Source organism: Balaenoptera borealis (genome assembly GCF_965194805.1).
Source record: "Balaenoptera borealis genome assembly, chromosome: 14".
Taxonomy (NCBI): domain Eukaryota; kingdom Metazoa; phylum Chordata; class Mammalia; order Artiodactyla; family Balaenopteridae; genus Balaenoptera; species Balaenoptera borealis.
Genome location: NC_138875.1, coordinates 86,413,660 through 86,435,391, shown reverse-complemented (window position 1 = coordinate 86,435,391; position 21,732 = coordinate 86,413,660). Strand labels below are relative to the sequence as shown.

The window sequence follows — 21,732 nt, the reverse complement described above, 5'->3', positions numbered from 1 at the left end:
TGTGCTCCCCCCAGCCCAGGCCCCTGCCCACTGCTCTCACACTTGGCCCTCTCTGCTCATTTCCAGTCCTGGCCTGTTAAGCCTTGTGCATTTAACGACTGCTTATCAAGTGCAAACTGCATCTCAGGCTCTCCTGTGGGCCCTAGGAATAGAGCAGTGCACAAAAATTAACTTTCTTCCCTTGAGAAGCTCACATTTTAATGGTGGGGAGATGGGCAGTGACCCCGTGAACACATATGTATTTAGTGCTGCTGAGCGCTAAGCAGAAAAGAGCAGGTAGAAGAGGATGGAGGCGGGCGGGGGAGGTGACTGAGGCTACACGGTAAGGGAAGGTCTTCCTGAGAGGCGTCCTTGGAATCAAGTAAGGGAGCAGTTGTCTTCAGGGAGCATGGACAGCGGGTGCAAAGGCCCTGCAGCAGGAAGGGGCATGGCCTTTGCGTCCTGGCCTCTGAGGAGCCTGCAGCAACCCAGAGCTGCCTCAGGTTGACTGGCCCGTCCTAGGGTCTGACTTCTGGCTCTCCCGGCAGGAAGCCCGACGACGTGGCAGCCCAGGGTCTGGAGAAGATCAGCAGCCTCAGCGGGGCCCACCGGAAGCGCCACTACCAGGAGGCAGAAGAGGAGGAGTCTGAGTCCTCAGCGGAGTCTGGACCCGAGGAGGCCCCAGCGGACGAGCCGGCGGAGGCCGGTGCAGGGTCGGCCCCAGCGCATCTGCCACCAGCTCCGCCCGGGGCCAGGGGCCAGAGCCCAGTGCCCAGCGGTCTGGCCGAGACTCCTGCCCCTCCGTCAGCTCCTCCTGCGGCAGCCTCTGCCCTGGCCAGGCCCCCAGCAAAGCCCGCCGTCTTCATCCCCGTGAACCGCTCCCCCGAAATGCAGGTTGGCCTCTCTGGTGTTTGATTAAGAGCTTAGGTGCTCAGGTCAGTGCTGTGAGGGGGCTGAGGGTGCAGAGAGAGGGCCTCCCAGGATCTGAGCGGGTTGCATGGCCTTCTGTGCCTCGGTTTCCTTGCCTGGAAAAGGGGGATAGCTGTACCCACCTTGTAGGGTTGTTGTAGGGCTGACGAGCGGGTGCCCGGCACGTGGTCGGGGCTGCTGAGATGGGTGTCCGCTGCCTTTATCATCGTCTGGTCGCCGTCACCTTCAGCCTCTGACTGCAGGTCCTGGTCCAGGCATCCGCTCACTGGGACAAGAGCTTGGGCTCTGGAGTCCGTTGACCTGGAACGGAGTGCTGGTTCCCCCACCTTCCAGCTCATTCTGGGCCTCGTTTTCGTCTGTAGCATGGGGGTACCCGTCTACTCACAGGGCCTCCGCCTCTCTACAATTCGTATTCTTGTCTGGTAAAATGAGGGTCTCACTGGGTTGTCATGACAAGATTCAGGGAGGTGAAGCCCGAGGCTCATGGAACGCACTTGGGGAGCCGTGAGGCTGGTGATGCCGCAGGGTCTGGCCCATCGCGGTGGTGGTTCCATCCACACGTTTCCACGGAGCGCGTGCTGTGGGCCAGCACAGGAAGCGGAACGATCTGCGTCTCAGAGCTCTCGGTCCAGCAGGGGAGACCGAGGTCGACCACACATGGGACAGGAGCCACAGAGGGGAAGATCGGGTACCATGAGGGGGGAGCACAGGAGGGCCTGGCCTCATCAGGGAAAGCATCCGGGTCGAGAGCTCAGGGGCCAGATGAGAACAAGGGGGCCGTCCCACACCGAGAAGTGCATGAGCAAAGGCCTGAGGCAGAGGGTTCCTGGGTCTTAGAGCAGCTGTTTAAAACCGCATATTGGATTGTGGAAATGAGGTGATTTCAGTCACAGGTACGTTTGTTCGCTCATGTATAAGCAGTTAGGGTGAGCTGACCGCTCTGACAGACCCTGAAGTTCCACTGGCTTCATGCCACGAAGGTTTCCTCGTAGGTGATGTCAGAGCCCAGTGCCGTCCGCTGCAAGTCCGGGCGTGAGATTCTGCTGCACACGGTCATTCAGGAACCCGGGCTCCGCCATCCAGTGTCCCTGGTGCCCCCTGGGGTTCATCCCCTGCCTTTCTCTGGTTTTTCCATGTGCATGTTTTTAAGCCTAGGTTTGCCTGTTTTTATAAGCGGCCTCACATCATATATATTTTTCAGCACTCTGCTTATTTGTTAGTCGGCCTTGTGTTCCTGAGATCTATTTATCCGTGTAGATGTGTGTCACCGAGGTCCGTTTGGGTTTTTTTTTTTTCACTGCTACAGAGCATTACGTTGCGTGAATAGAGCACCGTTTAAGTACCCTTCTCTGGCTGGACATTTGGGTTGTTTTAGCTTTTTGCTACCATCTTCACTGCTGATTTAAACATTCTTGCCTTTTTCTCAAAGGCACAGGTACAAAAATTTGGGGGAGGGCAGCGTTTACAAACTGGAAGTCACAGCCATTGTGGGGTCATGAGATGGCCAGCACCTTTTTAAAAAAAAAAAAAAAACAATGGAATGGAATAGAGATAGAGAACAGAATTTTTAAAATTAGCGTGCTCGCATGCTTCACACATAATAAGGGCAAGCAGGAGTTCACGAAACTTCTCCCTCACTGTGTAATACTTGTGTGAGCGTGTGTATGTGTGTGTGCACGCGCACCCACGTGTGAGCACCTAGGAGAGGAATCGCTGTATCTCACATTCTCGATTTTGGTAAAATTAGCCCCCGGTTGTTTGCCGAAGTGATTGTGCCGTAAGTGTAGGCTCCCACCAGCAGCAGGGAAGAGTTCCTTGTGCCCAGAGGGGCTTCCCTGGACCACGCTGTCCCCGAGGACCCAGCCCATGTCTCTGCCCCTCCCCAGCCGTCAGGGCTTCCATCCTCCAGCGGGCGCACCTGTTCCCCTTGGCTGGATGCCGGCTGCTGCCTTTATAGCAACCACGTCACCCTACGTAGTCTTGCTTTGAGCAAAGCCCCCCATCCCCTCCGCCCTTCTGCAGGGGACGACAACCCGCCACCCCCATTCCGTGAGCGCTGACTTCCCCTCTCTCGCCAGGAAGAGCGGCTGAAGCTCCCGATTCTCTCTGAAGAACAAGTGATCATGGAGGCAGTGGCCGAGCACCCCGTTGTCATCGTGTGCGGCGAGACCGGCAGCGGGAAGACCACCCAGGTGCCCCAGTTTCTCTACGAAGCAGGCTACAGCAGGTGGGGGCTGGCCACGGGGTCCCCCGCAGGTCCCTCAGGTGACAGTGAGACGTGGTCCCCGGAAGTTGTTAGGAGCACGGGCTCCTGGGGATCTAATTCCGGCTCTGCCGTTGACATGCTGTGTGACTTGGGGCAAGCTCCTTAACCTCTCTGGGCCTCAGTTTCCTCAGCTGTGACATGGGGTTCATCACTGCACCTACTTCATGGGGTTGTTATGTAGATGAAATGACTGAATTTGTGTAAAACGTTTAGGTTGGTCCCTGGTGGGAGGGATGGCCCTTCTGACCCGTGTGTGTCAGGGTCCCCAACACCACCCCCGGGTTCAGCAATTTGCTGGGAACACTCCCAGGACCCAGCATGTAGTTGTACTCATGGCTGTGATATGTTACAGTGAAGGACACAAAGCACAGCCAGCAAAGGGAAAGGCTCACGGGGTGAAGTCTGGGGGAACCAGGCACAGGCCCCCAGAGCCCTCTCCCAGGGCGGGGGTCACACAGGACACGCTTCATTGCCCATGTGAGGTGTCATCAAACAGGGACGCCCAGTAGAGGCTCAGCGCCCAGGGTTCGTACTGGGGGCTGGTCACACAGGCGCCCTCTGCCTGGTACCTACCCAGTTCTAGACTCCCCAAAGGAAAGCAGGTGTCAGCATGAGCCACCTTGTTTGTACAGACAGTTCAGGTGCAGTGAGCCCCTCTTGTCCGTCAGGGAGAGGCGGGAGCCCTCCTGAAATCCAGGATCCCAGACACCAACCAGGGGCTGCCCTGGAAGCAGAGCTTTGTAGGGAGAGCAGCCTCGGGCCTGCTGGGTCAACTCTTTCCTGCCCAGAATCCACCACCCGTGCCCTGGGTCGGTTCTGTGGAGGCGCGCGTGCTCGGCTGGGTTGGACAGGCCCCCCGGCTGCGGGCTCAGGTCCACCTAGGCCTCGTTCTTGTTTGCGGCTAACCCGGACGGTTACCCCTTCGCCCCGTGACGATCGGAGCGTCTCCTGTAGACTGCCCTGTGGGCCGTTCCCTTTCGCTGCTGTTCAGTGATGCTGCGGTGCCTGGCCGGGCGCCCGTGGCCCGTCGCCCCCAGTGAGGGCCGCGTCTGGAGCCGCGTGTGACTTTGGGGCAGACGGGTGGGGCGGAGCCCTGCTGATGCCTTGTGTTCTCCTCCCCCAGTGACAACAGCATCATTGGCGTCACGGAGCCCCGCCGAGTGGCCGCCGTGGCCATGTCCCAGCGAGTGGCCAAGGAGATGAATCTGTCGCCGCGGTGAGGGCTCTGCCTCCTGTGGGAGGGTTGGGGGTGGCCCTCTGGCCCCGCCAGATCTGAGCCACGGCGCAGGCCCTCGTTCCCCCGGGGGGCGCCGGGAGGGGGCGCCACGTCTGCATCTAAGCACAGGGCGGTCCCTACATGCCGACGGTAGGACCTTCCTGCCAGGGGCGCCGTGAAGCAGGGACGAGCCAGCCAGGCCCTTAGTGAGGGGACAGAGTGGCCCTTACAGGGCCTTGAGGGCAGAGCAGAGCAGCAGGTGGCCAAAGGCAGGCAGGAGGCGGGCAGCGTGGCCGGGTTAATTTACAACTCAAGTTTCCAAAAGGAAAATCCTCTCCGGCAGTAAGTCTGCAGGACTTGCCTCGGAAAGCAGTTTGAACACAGCATAGCCCTGGCCTGAGGATGACTCGGTGCCGTGTTTATAGCGCAGACGCCTGGGTCTCAGCCCAGACCATCCAGTTCAGGCTGGAAGGGATGGCGTGTCCAGTGGGGTCTGAGGCTCGGAAAGCACGGAACTGTAGGGGGTACCCCGGCGGTCCAGTGGTTAGGGCTCCGCGCTTCCACTGCCGAGGGCCCGGGTTTGATCCCTGCTCAGGGAGCAAAGATCCCACAAGCTGCGCCACGCGGCCGAGGAGAAAGAAAAAAGAAAGCACAGAATCGTATCGAGGCAGAGTGCCCGCCGTCCACGCTGTCATCAGATGTTTACCGAGCAGGACCTGCCATGGGTCAGGCCCGTCCTGGCTCTGGGGACAGAACCCTGCCCCCGCTGGGCCCAGCACGCAAACTGGGAGCCTTGTTCTGTTCGCATCTTAGGTGGGCGAGGCGCCCCCGGCTCCCCTCCCCCGTGGCAGCCACCACTGCACATTTCCTGTGGATCCTTCTAGACAGTTCTGTGCACAGGCAGGCAGTTCTGTGCGTCTCTGTATTTCTCGCTGTCTGGTGTGAATGGTTCATACTGTTCACGCCCTTCTGTATCTTTCTTGTGCCATTTCAATGCGTATCTTGAAAACTACAGTACATACAAAGCTGCCCCTTTCTTTCATTCTCTTCAGCTTTTTAGTGTGAAATCTTCAAGCGTATACAAAAGTGGAAAGACTAGTATGATGAGCCCCCATGTACCCGAGACCCAGTTTGGAGCAAGTCTCAGATCTCACATCATCTCAGCCTCAATATTTCACTGTGCGGGTCTGAAAGATCATGAGTCGGGGGGTTTTTTGGGTTGTTTGTTATTTTGGCCGCGCCCCGAGGCTTGAGGAATCTTAGCTCCCTGACCAGGGATCAAGCCCGTGCCCCCTGCAGTGGAAGCGCAGAGTCCTAACCACTGGACCACCAGGGAAGTCCCTGTATTTTTTTTTTGTTTTTTTTTTTAAGATAAGGACTCTGAAAACATAACTGCAATACCATCACTATCACTAAAGAGTGTATCATAACTCCTGAGTGTGCTCCGGTCCGTGTTCCCATCTCCCGGGTTGTCTCCTAAACAGCTTTTACAGTTGGTTGTTCAAATCGGGCTCCAGCAGGGTCTGTGTGTGTGTTTGATTGACATGCTCTTCACTTGCCCGTGACAGCTCCTGGAGAGGGAGGCGGGGCGGGCCGGTGTCCGGGCCTTGCTTGGGGAGCCGGTGGGCCCTACCCTCGGCCGCCTGCCCAGCGGGGCCAGGCCTGCTCCTCTGCCCACCTTGGAGTGGCCGCACGGCTGCAGCCCCAGGCAGCTGCAGCTCTGGGGGACCGAGCCGTAGCCTGTGCCCACAGGGTCGTCTCCTATCAGATCCGATATGAGGGAAACGTGACCGAAGAGACCAGAATCAAGTTCATGACCGACGGCGTCTTGCTCAAGGAAATCCAGAAGGTTGGTTGCTCATCTGGTATCACAAAGCAAGGCTGGTAAGCATGGGGGTGGGGGGCTAGGATGTCACTTGAAATGTGAGCAGTGAGTGTTGGCAAAGCACTGCGTTTACCACCGTGCCGCTGTGTGACCTTGTGCAAGTTAACTTACTTAACCTCTGTGATCCTTGGTTTCTCAATCTGCAAGCTGGTACCTTCCTCCTAATTGCTTTGAAACAAAAATCGTGTGACGCACGAAAGCACCTTAGCACACCACCTCGTAAGTGCTCATTAAACGTGAACTTGTATTTTCATTGTGGTTTGGTTCACAGACTGAGTGTTAGCCAAATGCACACTGCTTCTCTTGGGCTGTATGACACCCCCCGGGCAGGGGTCACGGGGGAGGGAAGAGGTGACACCTGCCTCTGCCTTGAGGCCACCTGGGACGGTGGTTGTGAGTGTGTTGTGGCGTCCAATGGCCCCTTTCTGTATGGCATGTGCTGAGCTCTTGCCCCTGGTCCCCACCCAGCATCCCCTTGTTCCTGTTTCCTGCCTGCCCTCCCCGCCCCACGGCCATCTGCATTTGGTAGCTCAGCTCTAATAGATCGTAGCTGCCTTTTCTCTAGCGATTTCTCTGCCAGGGCCCGGGCCCCGTACTATGTACTTTACAGACAGTAATTGTCATCGAAACTTCACCGTGACCCCATGAGATGGGTCCCGTTGTCCCATTTGACAGAATAAGAAAGAGGCCTGGGAGGAGAAGCAACTCGCCCGGGGTCATAGGCCAGGACACCCCGCAGGCCGAGAGCTTCCGGACCTGTGCCGGCTACCACAGGGGCTCCTTGAGCAGGCACTCTGGGTGCACGGTGACCCTGGGGGGCTCAGGCCCGGCTGGCTGGCCTCATCCCCGGACCTCCCCGCAGGACTTCCTGCTGCCGAAGTACAAGGTGGTGATCATTGACGAAGCGCACGAGAGGAGCGTGTACACCGACATCCTCGTCGGCCTCCTATCCCGCATAGCGTGTCTGCGGGCGAAGGTAGGTGAGGGCGCCGGGGAGCCCCGAAGCCCCGGCCACGTCCACACCCGGGCTGCTGCCGTGAGAGGGTCTCCTGGGACAGGACCCCCCAGGCCCGGTGCTGGGCTGCGGGTCTTGGTGTAAACAGACCCCCCCTGGGTCCAGCCTCATCCACTGTGACCCCCTCTGGGTCCCTGCCCTGGGTCCAGCCTCATCCGCTGTGACCCTTCCCTCTGTCCAGAGCAAGAGGCTCAAGCAAGGAGACCGTGGTGGGCCAGGCCCCGCTGCAGCCGGCTTTAAGGCGCCAGCCAGGTCTTTGGAACCCGCAGCGCTGGTGGGGCCACCCAGCCAAGCCCTTGTGCTCCGCGTGCTCTGAGATGCTTGCCCTGCGCCCGGCCTGGGGTCCGCCTCTGCCTGCATCTCCGCCACCCCGGATCAGGCAGAGGCGGAGGTCAGAGGGATGCTGCCCTGGGTGGGAGCTCTGTGGAGCAGTCCTGTTCTGGCCCCCGCCAGTCCCGCGACAGGTTGACACTCTGCCACGCCCAGTTCTTAGAAGTGCAGAACCTTTGTCAGATAGACATCAGGTCTGTGTGTGCTGTGTGCCAGGCACCGAGCACATCGCAGTGAACAGGAGAGAGGTTCCTGCCTTTCTGGGGTTTCCATTTTCATGAGGGCAACTGACGATAAGCAAACTCAGAAAGCCTGTGAGCTGGTGACGGACAAAGCCGGGGAGAGGGGGCAGTACCAGGCAGAAGGTGGAGGGTTGGTAGTGAGAGAAGACTCAGAGGGTGACCTTTGAGTGGGGGGCTGGAGGAAGTGAGGGAGTGAGGAGGGGTGCCGGTGGGAGGAGATTCTGAGTATTGAGAACAGCTGGTGCAAAGGCCCTGGGGCAGGTGTTGGCCTGATATCTGGGGGGGGCGGTTTGTGACTTTATTTTACGTAATGGATGCACTTACAGTGTACAATTCAGTGTTTTTTTAGCATATTCAGAGTTGTTATATCATCACGATGATCAACTTTAAAATATTTTTATCACCCTGAAAAGAAATCCTGTACCCTTTAGCTGTCACCCGCATCCTCCTACACTCCCCCCATCTCAAGGCATCCATCAGTGTACTTTCTGTCTCTATGGATTTATCTATTCTGGATATTTCATGTAAATGAAATGACACAACATGTGGCCTTTTGTGATTGGCTTCTTTCACGTAGCACATTTTGAAAGTTCATCTCCATTGTAGCCTGTGTCAGTGCTTCATTCCTTTTTATGGCTGAATCATCATGTGTGGAGGGACCACGTTTCATATATCCATTCATCTGTTGGAGGACAGTTGGGCTCTTTCCGCGTTTTGGCTCTCGTGAATGTCTGTGTCCGGGTCTCCGTGTGGACTTGTTTCCTTGCGCTTGGGTCTGTGCCCAGGAGCAGAGCTGCCAGGTCCCATTTTGTTTATTTTTGGCTGTGTTGGGTCTTCTTTGCTGTGCGCGGGGTTTCTCTAGCTGCGGCGAGCAGGGCTACTCTTCATTGCGGTGTGCAGGCTTCTCATCGCGGTGGCTTCTCTTGTTGCGGAGCATGGGCTCTAGGTGTGTGGGCTTCAGTAGCTGTGGTGCGCGGGCTCAGTAGTTGTAGCTCGTGGGCTCTAGAGTGCAGGCTCAGTAGTTGTGGCGCACAGGCTTAGTTGCTCCGCAGCATGTGGGATCTTCCAGGACCAGGGCTCGAACCCATGTCCCCAACATTGGCAGGCAGATTCTTAACCACTGTGCCACCAGGGACGTCCCCTCGGGGGGATCTTAAGGGCTCCTTTAACAAGCCACTGAGGATTGGGGCGGGGTGGGGCTGGAGGGAGGCCGGGAGGGCAGGGCAGGTCTCCCCCAAGGCCCGCCTCCCCGTCAGTGTTCCTGGCCCCCGGCGGCTGTGGGTCCCCGGGTCTGTCGTCCCCCAGAGGCACTTGCCGCTGAAGCTGCTCATCATGTCGGCCACGCTGCGGGTGGAGGACTTCACCCAGAACCAGCGGCTCTTCGCCCAGCCGCCCCCGGTCATCAAGGTACCGCCCAGGCCGGGGTCTCAGAACGCCGGGGGAGGCCGGGCCCCTCTGTCAACTGCGACAGAGCGCAGGACGCCTGCTGCGGGGGAGATGGATGGGATCGTAGCACCAAACGGAGACCTTCGTGGTCACAGAGTTCAGGGAAGGGGAGGGCCTGGGCCTGGGCTCAGGTCACCCCTGACCCCCGACCCCCGACCCCGTGCTTCCCTGGGCGTCCTCGTAGGTTGAGTCCCGGCAGTTCCCGGTGACCGTGCATTTTAACAAGCGGACGCCGCTGGAAGACTGCAGTGGGGAGTGCTTCCGGAAGGTCTGCAAGATCCACCGCACGCTGCCCGCAGGTGAGGCCCTGGCCAGGAGGAGGCCGGTCCTCCCCTTCCAGACCCGGGGGTGCAGGCAGCGGGGCTCAGGTGGTCACTTGGCCTCGCTGTGCCTCAGTGTCCTCACTGGTCCCAGAGCGCTCACAGCACCTGCCCTGCCATGTTCTGCCCCAAGGATTGCGAGGCTTCAGGGACTAACTGGGTAGGGGGTGAGGGGGTGGAGGGTGCCTTTTGTCCCCACAGACACAGGGCAGGTGAACAGGTGTGTCCCACCTGAGCCTCACTCCTGACCCCCTCACAGTTCTCACCATATCCCCGTGGCACGTGCTCCGTTAGTTCCCTTCACCAGGTGATGGACACTTGGGTTGCTCCCACTTCCCCGGAGCAGAGCTGCTTTCCCCATCTTTTGGGCTCACACCGGGGGATGGGATGCCGGCTCCCACAATAACTGTTTAGCTCCTCGTCCCAGCGCCCTCGGTGTGTGGGCAGCTGCCCGTTGCTCGTTTGGACCTCTGCAGCCCTGGTTTGATCAGCACTTCCTTGCGCCCCAGCTCTCAGATCAAGGCCTGGCACACGGTCATGGCCAAGGCAGCGTCTGCTGCGTGAACGAGCGGGTCACGGTGGGGCTGGTTCTCCCCGCAGGCGGCATCCTGGTGTTCCTGACGGGGCAGGCAGAGGTGCATGCGCTGTGCCGCAGGCTGAGGAGAGCCTTCCCGGTCGCCAGGCACAGGCCTCCAGGTAACCCCAAGCTGAAGCCCCTCCCCCAAGAGGCTGGGGGCGGTCAGCCTGGGCTTCGGAGCCTCCCCCGAAAGAGCCAGCCCTTTGCCCGCCCTCCCGTCCCCCCAGTGAATGGTGATCGATGCAGTGACCTTACCCTGGACCCTGATGACCTGGCACCAGCCACAAGATGGCTTTCTCCCTAACTTGCTCATCTTTTCCCAGAAAAGGACGATCAGAAAGATTCGGTAGAAGAAACGCGGAGGTTTAAGAAGTCGCAGGCTCGGGCGAGGAAGGCCAAGGCCACGGTGCGTAGAGGCTGGAGGGGGCAGCTCAGGCTCTGCAGCCGCCTGGTCCATGTGGTGGCCGCTAGCCCCGTGTGGCTGCACAGGTGTAAATTCAATTAAAGCCAAATAAAATTAACATTCAGCTCCTCAGTCGTGTTAGACACCTTTCAGGTGCCCAGTGGCCACCTGGGGCTGTTGGTGGCCTTGTTGGGCAGCAGGGGTCTAGAACCTTCCTGCCGTGGAGGGAGGGGTTGACTGGTGCTGCTCCGGAGGCTGCAGGGTGGGCTGCGACTTAAAACATTCCAGGCTCCCTGTACTGGGGGCCTGGAGGAAGCTTCTGGAAGGCCCAGCCCCGAGCCCTGAGCAGGGCCTGCACAGATGCCCAGGGAGGGTCGGACAAGGGAAAGGGACCCCTTGTGCTTGCTGAAGAGCTGGGGGGACGGGCCGGCCGGGCGTGGGGGGCATTTTCCCCAGGGCGTCTGCACAACGTCACTTCTGCTTTTACAGGGTGCCAGGCAGTGGTCTCAGGGCTGCACGTGTGTTAGCTCATAGTGTCCTCACGGCAGCCCTTCGAGAAGTCCCATGATCGTCCCCAACTCTTAGATGAGGACACTGAGGCAGGACGGGGTTGAGTGACCTGCCCAGGGTCACGTGGCCGCGGGCTCTGCTCGCAACGCCAGCCTCCACGCAGGGTCCCTCGCAGCCCGCGGTGCTGATGTCTTGTTGACCGTAGACGCTGCCCCAGATCAGTTTGGACAATTACTCGGTGTTGCCAGCGGGCGAAGGTGACGAGGACAGGGACGCGGAAATGGACGAGGAGGACGAGGAGGCCCTGGGCTCCGACCTGGACCTGGACTTAGGGGACGACGGGCCGGACGGAGGTGGGACCCGCCGGGGCCTCTGCTCCCACCGCGTGGGCTTGGGCTTGGGTCGAGCGATGGGCCCTCTCCAGCAGCGAGCCCCAGGGGAGCTGGGGTTCCTGCTTGCTCTGCCCCCTGCTGTCTCCTGAGCTCCTGAAACCGCCTGACACAGAGGAGGCCCTCAGGTCTCTGTTGTGCCGGTTGTAATGGGGGCGCCACTCCCGGGCTTGGCTTTGCTGGGTGAACGCAGGCCTTGGGGGTTTGGGGGGGGGGGCAGAATCAAGCCCTTAGGGGTCTCCACACAGGGCCTGGGACTCTTCCGAGGAGGAGAGACTGCAGCGTGGCTGGCTTTGCCGACCCTCTCTGCCGGTGCCCAGGGTTGAGCCCTGGCAGCGGGGCTGCAGGGGGGCCTCTCTGGCCGAGCGGGCAGGGGCGCTGGGCAGCAGGGGAGCGGGGTGCAGCAGGCCTCTGCCTCCCCTGCAGGTGGGCAGCCCGACGCCTCGCTTCCCCTCCACGTGCTGCCTCTCTACTCTCTGCTGGCCCCGGAGAAGCAGGCGCAGGTAACCGTGCGGGGCCTGGGATGGATGTCCGGTGGGGGGCACCCACAGGCGTTGAGGTGGGAGCAGGTCCGGCCCGGGTCGCCCTCCCCATCAGCTGTCCGATCGGCACCCCAGGCTTTTGAGAGGGTATTGGGATCTCCTACTTGGAGGACGGGAACACTCCCTCATTCAGTTTGGGAGCGGTGGCCCGAGGCGAGGAGAGTCACCTCCAGGTCCTGCCCCACCTGACCTCTGACCCACGAATTCTTCCCTGACTCTGCTGGGACAAAGGTCAGTTTTCTTGTTGCTCCTGTCCCCCCATCCTAGGTCTTCCAACCTCCCCCAGAGGGGACACGGCTGTGTGTTGTGGCCACCAACGTGGCCGAGACGTCCCTCACCATCCCAGGCATCAAGTACGTGGTGGACTGTGGGAAGGTCAAGACGCGGCACTACGACCGTGTCACCGGCGTGTCCTCCTTCCGCGTCACCTGGGTCTCCCAGGCCTCGGCCGATCAGCGGGCAGGACGCGCGGGCCGCACGGAGCCCGGCCACTGCTACAGGTGGGGCTCCCAGGGGCCCCTCCAGTGACGTTGGGGCCACTGTGCAGTGGTCACCCCCCCACGGACGAGGAAAGGGGGGTCCCGTGTCCTGCTGGCATCCGTCCTTCACACCCCCTTTTCTGTTGGCTTTCAGGCACTTGGTGTTATTTCTTTATTCTGTTACTGACGTCAGGCCCTGTGTTTATTAGCAGCTCGATTTTTGTTTGGTTTTATTAACACCTTTTTGAGGTAAAGTTCACATACCATAAAACTCACCATTTAAAGTGTGCAATTCTGTGGGTTTTAGTATATTTTCAATGTTGTGCAGCCATCACCACTATTAATTTTTAAACGTTCTCTTCACCCCAAAAGAGACCGCATGTATCAGTTGTACCCATTAATCAGTTTCTCCCTGCATCTCCCTACCACTCCCAACCCACCAGCGCCCGGCAACCACTCCTCTACTTCCTGTCTCTACGGACGTGCTCATTCTGGACATTTTCTGTAAATGGAATCGGACAGTATGTGACCTTCTGTGTCTGGCTTCTTTCACTCAGCATCACGTTTTCAAGGTTCATCCACACTGTTGCCTGTGTCAGTGCTTCATTTCCTTGTAATGGCTGAGTGACGTGCTATTGCGTGGAGGGACCGTATCTCACTGTCCGTTCATCTGTTGATACTCTTGGGTTGCGTCCACATTTTGTCCACTGTGAATAGTGCTGCTGTGAACATTCATGCACACGTATTTGAACGTCTGTCCCCATGCCTCTCGGGTGTATACCGAGGAGTAGAATTGCTGGGTTGTACGATGACTCTGTGTTTCACGTTTGGAGGAACGACCAGATGGTTTTCCACGGCGGCTTCTCCATTTTATCTATACATTCTCACCAGCGGTGTGTGAAGGTTCTAATTTCTCCACATCTCACCAACGCTTGCTCTTTTCTACTTTATAAAAATGGAAGTACGAGGTGGTATCTCACAGTGGTCTTGGTTTGCATTTCTCTAATGACGTTGAGCATCTTTTCACGTGCTTACGGGTCATTTGTACCTGTTCTCTGGAGGGATGTCTATTCAGATCTATCATTTCTTTTTTTCTTTTTATAGTGTTTGTTATTTTAGTTTATTTACTTACTTGGTTGTGCCAGGTCTTAGTTGCGGCTCGCGGGCTCCTTAGTTGTGGCTTGCCGTCTCCTTAGTTGTGGCATGCGAACTCAGTTGCAGCATGCATGTGGGATCTAGTTCCCTGACCAGGGATCGAACCTGGGCCCCCTGCGTTGGGAGCACAGAGTCTTACCCACTGCGCCACCAGGGAAGTCCCTATCATTTATTTTTCAGTCAGGTTGTTTGTCTTTTGATGGGTGAGTTGTAAGTGTTCTTTGTATAATCCTCGTGTTGGACCCTTGTCAGAGGCATCACTGGCAAATATTTCCTCCCAGTCTGTGTGCTGGATTTTTTTTTTTTTTTGGCTGTGTTGGGTCTTAGCTGCGGTGTGCGGGATCTTCAGTGAGGCATGTGGGCTTCTCTCTAGTTGCTGCGGGCTCCAGGGCGCGTGGGCTCTGTAGTTTGCGGAACGCGGGCTCTCTCGTTGAGGTGCACGAGCTCAGTAGTTGTGGCGTGCAGGCTTAGTTGCTCCGCGGCATGTGGGATCTTCCCCGACCAGGGATCGAACACACGTCCCCTGCATTGGAAGGCAGATTCTTTACCACTGGACCACCAGGGGAGTCCCTGTGTGCTGGGTTTTATTTGTTTGTTTTCAGTAGCTGTATGCTGTTCTTTTCAACGTTGCTTTACATTACAAAAGAAAAGAAAATTGAGAAACTATGCCAAGAAAACTCCTAAGCAATAAAGTAGTTAAAACGTCCTGAGTGCCGTGTGCCAGGCAGTTCTAAGCACTCTATGTGAAGATACCTGAAATATCTTCACTAATCCCAACGGGGCAGCTGCTATGTTCGCCCGTTTCACAGGTGAGGAAAGTGAGGCAGGAAGAGGGTAAACACCTTGCCTAGTAAGTGGTGGAGTCAAGATTCAATGCCAGGTAGTTTGGCTGAGTTTCTTCCTTTTTTACTTAACATTTCTTAGTCTCTGGTGCTTCCTTCTGCTTAGACTCTATTCATCTGCGGTTTTCGGTGACTTTGAGAAGTTCCCCCCTCCTGAAATCACCCGGAGGCCTGTCGAAGACTTGACCCTTCAGATGAAAGCTCTCAACATTGAAAAGGTCAGTTGCAGCCCTAGCCCTGCCATCACCCCACTGATCTGCCAGGGTACCTGTGTCCAGTCTGGTGGGCAAGGGTGACCCCAGCCCCTCGGGGGCTGTTCCTCATTCCCTGCGGCCCAGCAAGCCCTAGGAGCTGAGCCCTGTGGTGCTTGCCCAGCCCCCTGGCGGTTTCTTGTGGGCCCCCCACCTCCCCAGTGCTGCACCCACTGAGTGTGTCCAGGGGTGCCCGCCTCTGCCCTGCTCTGGGAGGGCTGGTGCGGGCAGAGAGAACCACCCCCCTCAGCAGTCTCTCCCAGCCCTCCCTTCCCCCAAGCCCCTGACAGCCACGAGGCTGCTTTCTTGCTGTCCCTATGGATTTTACATTTTGGACGTTTCATAAAAATGGAATCATATGATATTTGTCCTTTTTTGTCTGGCTTCTTTCACTCAGCATCATGGTTTGTTTTTTTTTTTTTTAGCCAATGTAAACTTCATTTATCAGTTCAATACACAGTAAGATAATATAAAAGAGAGGATCATGCGTTTCATTGCTGAAAGTTTTTACATTAGTTATGTTTGGTATTTTATTTTCAGTGTCAAAGAACCTAGCTGACAGTTTGAATCAGTCAGTTTATTTCAGCAAATATTATAAATCGATACCTGTTTTATATTTCTGTTGTTTGGATAATCCACGGCTGAACTTGGCAGCGTTGTGTTTTAAAGGTTCGCCCACACTGTAGCATGTGTCAGAATTTCATTCCTTTTTATGGCTGAGTCACATTCCATCGTATGGATGGACCCCCGTTTATCCATCTATCGATGGATATTTGGGTTGTTCCCACCTTTTGGCTGCCATGCCTAGGGGTGCTGTGAACATTTATGTACAGATATTTATTTGAACGCTTGTTTTGAGTTGGTCACTGTAAGGTGCCACCATCCCCGACCCCGGTCACTCCCTGTCCCCTGATCATCTCACTGTCTGGGCGCATTTTCTCCTGTGATGACGTTTATTCTCGTGTGTACTCACTGGTCGTCTGCGGCCCCTTCTGGCTGAATGAAAGCTCAGTGGAGGCTGAATCCTTGTCTTGTTTTTCTCTGTCTCCATCGCCAAGAACAGCCTCTGGCGCACACGAGGTGCTCAGTACATGCTTTTGAGTGAGTGGGTGATGTGAATGAATGAAGGAAGAGGGCCTTTGGCGTTCCCCCGGCACGTGGACTTTGCGTGTGTCCAGGCCCCCGTGTCCCATGTTCTGAGCGTGAGTGGTGCTCGGAGGGCAGGCGGTAGGAGCCCCGTCCTCCTGCCAGGCCTGGCCTTGCTCCCTCCTCCGGTCCCCTGCTTCCTCCTCCGCATTCACCTGTCTCCTGCCATGTCTCCCTGTGTCCCAGGTCATCAACTTCCCCTTCCCGACGCCCCCCTCCGTGGAGGCCCTCATCGCCGCCGAGGAGCTGCTGATTGCACTGGGTGCCCTGCAGGCGCCCCCAAAAACAGAAAGGTAGGGCAGGAGCTCGGGGGAAGTGGGGAACCCAGGTCCCGCCCCGTTCTCTGCCCCTCCCCTCTCCCGAGCTGACCGAGCACCAGGCCTCTTGGTGCGGAAGGCTTCTCGTGAGGCCTTCCCCGCACCCATCACAGACCTCCATCCTCCAGGGTGAAGCAGCTGCAGAGGTCCCGGTGGAGCTGCCCCATCACTGAGCTGGGCAGGACCATGGCCACGTTCCCCGTGGCGCCGCGCTACGCCAGGATGCTGGCGCTGAGCAGGCAACACGGCTGCCTGCCGTACGCCATCACCATCGTGGCCGCCATGACTGTCCGGGAGCTGTTTGAGGAGCTGGACAGGTGGGGGCCGGGGGCTGGGCGTTCGGGGGCCGCCTGCCTTCGGCTGAGCGATGGTGTGGAGCCTGGCCTCCTGGGGCATCACTGACTTGTTGAGTGGTCTTGTGCGAGACCCTCGCCCGCCCTGCGCCTGGCAGTCTTCTGATCTCTACAGATCTCTGGTTTTTGTTTTTGTTTTTGTATTTGTCTTTGGCCGCGTCGTGTACCTTGTGGACTCTTAGTTCCCTGACCAGGGATCAAACCCATGCTCCCTGCAGTGGAAGCGCAAGAGTCCTAACCATTGGACCACCAGGGGATTCCCACGATCATGGGCATGTTGATCAATGACCCCACCAGGCATTTTCTGGGCCCACCCTGAGTAACTGGCGTGTTCCCTGCCTCTGCAGCCATGTGCGGCCAGGGCAACAGCCTGAGTGGTGTGTGTGTTCGCAGGCCAGCCGCCAGCGACGAGGAGCTCGCCAGGCTAAAGGGCAAGCGGGCCCGGGTAGCCCAAATGAAGAGGATCTGGGCGGGGCAGGGAGCCTCTCTGAAACTCGGGGACCTCATGGTGCTGCTGGGTGAGTGCCCTGCGTGGCGTGGAGTGTGGCTGGTGGGGAGGTCACGCGGGGTGGGACGCGGCAGCGAGAATGAGTGACCCCCCCCCCCATCCACAGGCGCCGTGGGAGCCTGCGAGTACGCGGGCTGCTCTCCCCAGTTCTGCGAGGCCAACGGGCTGCGGTATAGGGCCATGATGGAGATCCGGCGCCTGAGGGGCCAGCTGACCGCTGCGGGTATGGCCCTACACCCAGTAGAGAACTTGACCCTGTTGACGTTTAAAGTTGCTTTTGAGCGACGTCACCCACGTACAGTCGATCTCCGTTATTCACAGATTCCACATTTGCAAATTCACCTATTCGCTAAAATCTATTTTAGTGCTTGCCACTTTTGTGGTCCTTCGAGGACACGCACACGAGCAGGGCAGTGACATGTGCACGCTGTCCCGTGAGGCTGTCTGTCCGTCTCATCCTTTCCTTGGTGACATCCCTTTCATCACCCTTTGTCCCGGCTCTGGCCTGGACCAGCTGCTGGCCGCACCTCCTGCCCAGCAGCCTCATGCAGGGGTCCCTGCTCCCGAGTAGGGTCCGGCCCTGGTTTGTTTCTCCAGCAGTGGGAGGGGCCCTTCTTGTTGGAGTCGGGGAGCAGCTGGCGGTTCAGCCCCTGCTTTCCGCTCCTGTTGGTCTGAGCGGTGGGGACCGGACCTGTTGGAAGTCACATTAGGGCTGGGCGTGGGTGGCAGGTCTTCCGCATCCTGTCCCAGTGTTCTGCTTTCTTCCTGTTTCTTTCCTCTTCTCTCTCTTTTTAAGTTAAACAGCATAGGTTTCACTGAAGGTTTTGTAGGGAAGACAGATTTACATTGCAAACCTCAGAACAGAAAGCCCTGGACTTCCCTGGCAGTCCAGTGGTTAGGACCCCGTACTTCCACCGTAGGGCCATGGGTTTGGTCCCCGGTCGGGGAGCTAAGATCCGCAAGCCCGCTCTTCCCACCTGCCTCCCCCGTCCTGCTCTTCTCGTTTTTTCCCTGCCGCCTCCTCCCGCCCCAAGCAGCAGGGCCCAAAGCCCCACCTCCTTTCTCCCCACCTGCGAAGTGTTCCAGAGCTTCAGATCCTTCTCATGCAGAAGAAGGAGGCCTCGCCCTGCGTCTCGCGCCTGGGCTCAGCAGCGCAGGGCCCTCGAGGGGAGAGGTGGTCTCCACACTTGTCCTGCTCAGAGAGCGTGACTCGTGTGTCATGTCTCCTGGCTGGGCGTGCTCCCTGCGCCAAGGCCGACAGGGAGTCAAGTGCGAGCTCTCGCGGCAGCACGGTCCGCCGCCCGCAAGGGAATTGGGGTTTGGTCCCAAGGACGAGGCAGACGTGGGTGTGGGTGGGCATCCTCGGTGGACGGGGGCCGAGGTACGCAGGTCGCTGAGGCCAGAGCTCCGAGCTGAGCGGCCTGGGGCCTTCCAGAAGGCCGGGCGGAGCCAGCCCCCGCCTCGCCTTCCTCACGCCTGGATCTCCCCCCAGTCAACGCCATGTGCCCTGAGGCCGGGCTCTTTGTGGACCCCAAGATGCAGCCGCCTTCCGAGAGCCAGGTGACCTACCTGCGGCAGATTGTGACGGCTGGCCTGGGTGACCACCTGGCCCGCAGGGTCCAGAGTGAGGACCTGCTGGATGACAAGTGGAAGAACGCCTACAAGGTTGGACGCTCTCTGAGTCTCCCCACCCTGTGAATCTGTTTTCTGTCTCTACGGATTTGCTATTCTACGCGTTTCACACGAATGGGATCCTACACTGCGTGGCCTCTTGCACTGGCTTCCTTCGCTCAGTGCTGCGCTTTTTGGCAGGTCACACTGCAGCCCGTGTCAGTACCTCTCACGGCAGGGTACACGCTCCGTCGGCGGACACACCCCGCCAGGGTAGCCCTTCATCGGTTGACGGACGCTCTCCTGCTTTCCTGGCTGAGGGTGTAACTGGATTCAGGGCGTCAGCCTCACCTGGCGCTCATGCATCCCCCAGACTCACGCCCACCCCCCGTCTCTCTCGCAGACCCCCCTCCTCGACGACCCAGTCTTCATCCACCCCAGTTCCGTGCTCTTCAGGGAGCTCCCTGAGTTTGTGGTCTACCAGGAAATTGTGGAGACCACCAAGATGTACATGAAAGGTAGCGCAGCTGGCCAGCCCCTCGCCCGACCCGCGTGGCTCTGGTGAGCCGTGTCGCTGGACCCTTGAGGGGAGAACCCGTGAGCCCCTCGCCGAGCCCCCATCCCTTCTTTCCCGGCCCCAGGCGTCTCGACTGTGGAGGTGCAGTGGATCCCGGTCCTGCTGCCTTCTTACTGCCAGTTTGACAAGCCCCTTGAGGAGCCGCCCCCCGCCTACTGCCCCGAGAAGGGGCGGATGCTGTGTCACCGGGCCAGCGTGTTCTGTGAGTCGGGGTGACTTCCCGGCGGCCTTGGGCTCCACTGGACACGTGGTCCCGCCTCCCGCGTGCCCTGGGCCGTGTGTGTGTCCTGCGCTCTCATCCCAGGCTGCGGGCCCCCTTGGCAGGCGGGGAGGGCACTGGCGGGGGAGGGTGGCGTGGGCCTCCATCGTGGCCCCTGCTCACCGGCTCGCGCGCCCCAGGTCGCGTCGGCTGGCCGCTCCCCGCAGTCCAGGTGGATTTTCCGGAAGGCCTTGACTGCTACAAGCACTTTGCCCGGGTTCTGCTGGAGGGGCAGGTAGGCGGCACAGCTCCCTCGGCCCCTTCCTTGGCACCTCGGGTGGGACGTGAGCCCCAGATCTCACCCCATCCTGTGGTCTGTCCCCAGGTCTTCCACAAGCTGGCCTCGTACAAGGGCTGTTTGCTGTCCAGCCCCAGCACCATGCTGAAGACGTGGGCCAGGTAGTCTTTCCCGGGAGCGTCGGCTCGTTAGGTGGTGGTGGAGGGAGCTGAGACTAGTGCCCTGGGGCCGCCATAACAGATCCCCACCCACTGAGGGCCTTAAAATGGCAGGAGTCTCTTCTCTCGTGGCACTCCCGAGGACTCGGGGTGAGGCTGTGGGTCCAGGAGCCCCTGCCAGCCACGTCCTCCAGCCAGCCCTTGGTCCTGAGCATCCGCTCTGTGCCGGGCGCCTTCTCGTGTTAGGGTCGAGCTGGGACCCTGTCCCGTGGCATGTTCCAGGGCAGGGAGGCTGTCCCCAAACAGAACAGCTGGTACAAGGGGCAGGGATGGCACAGCTACGAAGGGTCAAAGCAGGATGTGGAGGGGAGGCGTTTTCTGCCCGACTGAGCGGGATCAGGGGAGGCAGGGCTGCGAGCCGAGCAAGAGTCTGGAGGAAGGTTCCAGATGGGACGAGCGCCACGTGCGGGAGCAGCCTGGGTGGGCGGGTCGGAGGCAAGTGGTGGGAGGTGATGGAGTCTGGATCCTTCCGTCCAGCCAGCACCCCCAGCCTGATGGAGGGGAGGGGGCTTCCTGCAGTTCCTGGGCAGGCCTGGCAGTGGTGCCAGCGTGCGGGCTTCGTGACGCCCCACGTCCTGCATCCCGCCCGCAGGCTGCAGCCCAGGACAGAGAACCTCCTGAGAGCCCTTGTTGCTGAGAAAGCCGACTGCCGAGACGCCTTGCTGGCTGCTTGGAGGAAAAACCCCAAATGTGAGTCTGACCGGGGAGGGTGCCCCATGGCGAGGGCATTGCGGGGGGACAGGATGGGGCCACCGAGGGAGCCCAGGGTTAGCGGGAGGGTCTGCCCTGCGGCGGGCGGGCGGGTGGGCACAGAGCCGCTCTGACCGTCCTCCCTCCCACCCCTGCAGACCTGCTGGCCGAGTACTGCGAGTGGTTCCCGCAGGCCGTGCACGCCAACGTCGAGAAAGCCTGGCCGCCCACTCCTGACCGCTGACCCGGTGCCGGCCTGCGGGGCCGAGGACTGGCCTGTGGACCCAGGGGGCTGGCGGTGGCCGGTGTCCGCCATGGTCACTCTGACCCCAGACTGCGCCCAGGAGGCAGGTGGAGCCCCTGGACACCCTTGGTCATCTTGGCTCGATTCTGGGCACAGCTTGCTGCCGCCCTGGGCAATCCCACGCGGGGTGACTTTTGTAACTCTTTATTACAGGGTGGGTCATGGTTTTATCTCCCATGCTGGTCCTGCTTTAAACGTGCTCTGTGGGCGACATTAGTCCCTTGTAGAGCAGCAGGGCTGGCTGGAGGGTGGAGGCGACCACGGGCCCTTCTTCCGCGCCCTGTTCCCTGCGGGTGTGGTGCGCCCTGCCCACAGCCAGCGAGGTCCCCCAAGGCTCCCGCCGGCTCCTGTGGAGTGGGCGTCCCCTCCCCGGCGTCAGCTCCCCCCTGGCTACGTTGCTGTAATAAACCTTAACTGTGACAGCAGGTGTGTATCGCGTCTACTGAGTTCTTTGGGCCAACCTCTGAACGTGGGGGTGGTCTGGGGACATCCTGCACGTGCGCACACACACACATACGTGGAAACTAGTTTGGATGGATGCTCGTGAATGTGTTAGTGGTAATCCCGTGGCACAGTGAGCCTGTAGAGGTTGATACTTTTTCTCACTTTTACTTAGGTATTTTTCCTGAATCAGTTTGTGTTCATATAAACGCATAGATTCAGTAATTCCCTGGTGGTCCACTGCAGGGGGCACGGGTTCGATCCCTGGTTGGGGAACTAAGATCCTGCAAGCC

General features: G+C 59.0%; 1 protein-coding gene across 1 annotated transcript in view; it reads left to right on the top strand.

Annotated features, from left to right (window-relative positions):
• The window catches only part of DHX37 (DEAH-box helicase 37), a 30,280-nt gene extending 8,857 nt beyond the window's left edge, over window positions 1-21,423 (top strand). Inside the window, exons 4-27 of the mRNA XM_082353212.1 lie at window positions 528-873; window positions 2,988-3,136; window positions 4,299-4,391; window positions 6,144-6,240; window positions 7,139-7,252; window positions 9,169-9,270; window positions 9,494-9,608; window positions 10,230-10,325; window positions 10,530-10,612; window positions 11,325-11,472; window positions 11,935-12,011; window positions 12,318-12,550; window positions 14,633-14,744; window positions 16,110-16,216; window positions 16,369-16,557; window positions 16,987-17,111; window positions 17,208-17,324; window positions 18,594-18,766; window positions 19,116-19,230; window positions 19,354-19,491; window positions 19,689-19,783; window positions 19,874-19,947; window positions 20,597-20,694; window positions 20,853-21,423. Of these exons, the coding sequence (XP_082209338.1) occupies window positions 528-873; window positions 2,988-3,136; window positions 4,299-4,391; window positions 6,144-6,240; window positions 7,139-7,252; window positions 9,169-9,270; window positions 9,494-9,608; window positions 10,230-10,325; window positions 10,530-10,612; window positions 11,325-11,472; window positions 11,935-12,011; window positions 12,318-12,550; window positions 14,633-14,744; window positions 16,110-16,216; window positions 16,369-16,557; window positions 16,987-17,111; window positions 17,208-17,324; window positions 18,594-18,766; window positions 19,116-19,230; window positions 19,354-19,491; window positions 19,689-19,783; window positions 19,874-19,947; window positions 20,597-20,694; window positions 20,853-20,938 (3,082 nt within the window). The 3' untranslated portion in view covers window positions 20,939-21,423. The remainder of the gene's footprint in view (window positions 1-527; window positions 874-2,987; window positions 3,137-4,298; window positions 4,392-6,143; window positions 6,241-7,138; window positions 7,253-9,168; window positions 9,271-9,493; window positions 9,609-10,229; window positions 10,326-10,529; window positions 10,613-11,324; window positions 11,473-11,934; window positions 12,012-12,317; window positions 12,551-14,632; window positions 14,745-16,109; window positions 16,217-16,368; window positions 16,558-16,986; window positions 17,112-17,207; window positions 17,325-18,593; window positions 18,767-19,115; window positions 19,231-19,353; window positions 19,492-19,688; window positions 19,784-19,873; window positions 19,948-20,596; window positions 20,695-20,852) is intronic.
• The last annotated feature ends 309 nt before the right edge of the window (window positions 21,424-21,732 follow it).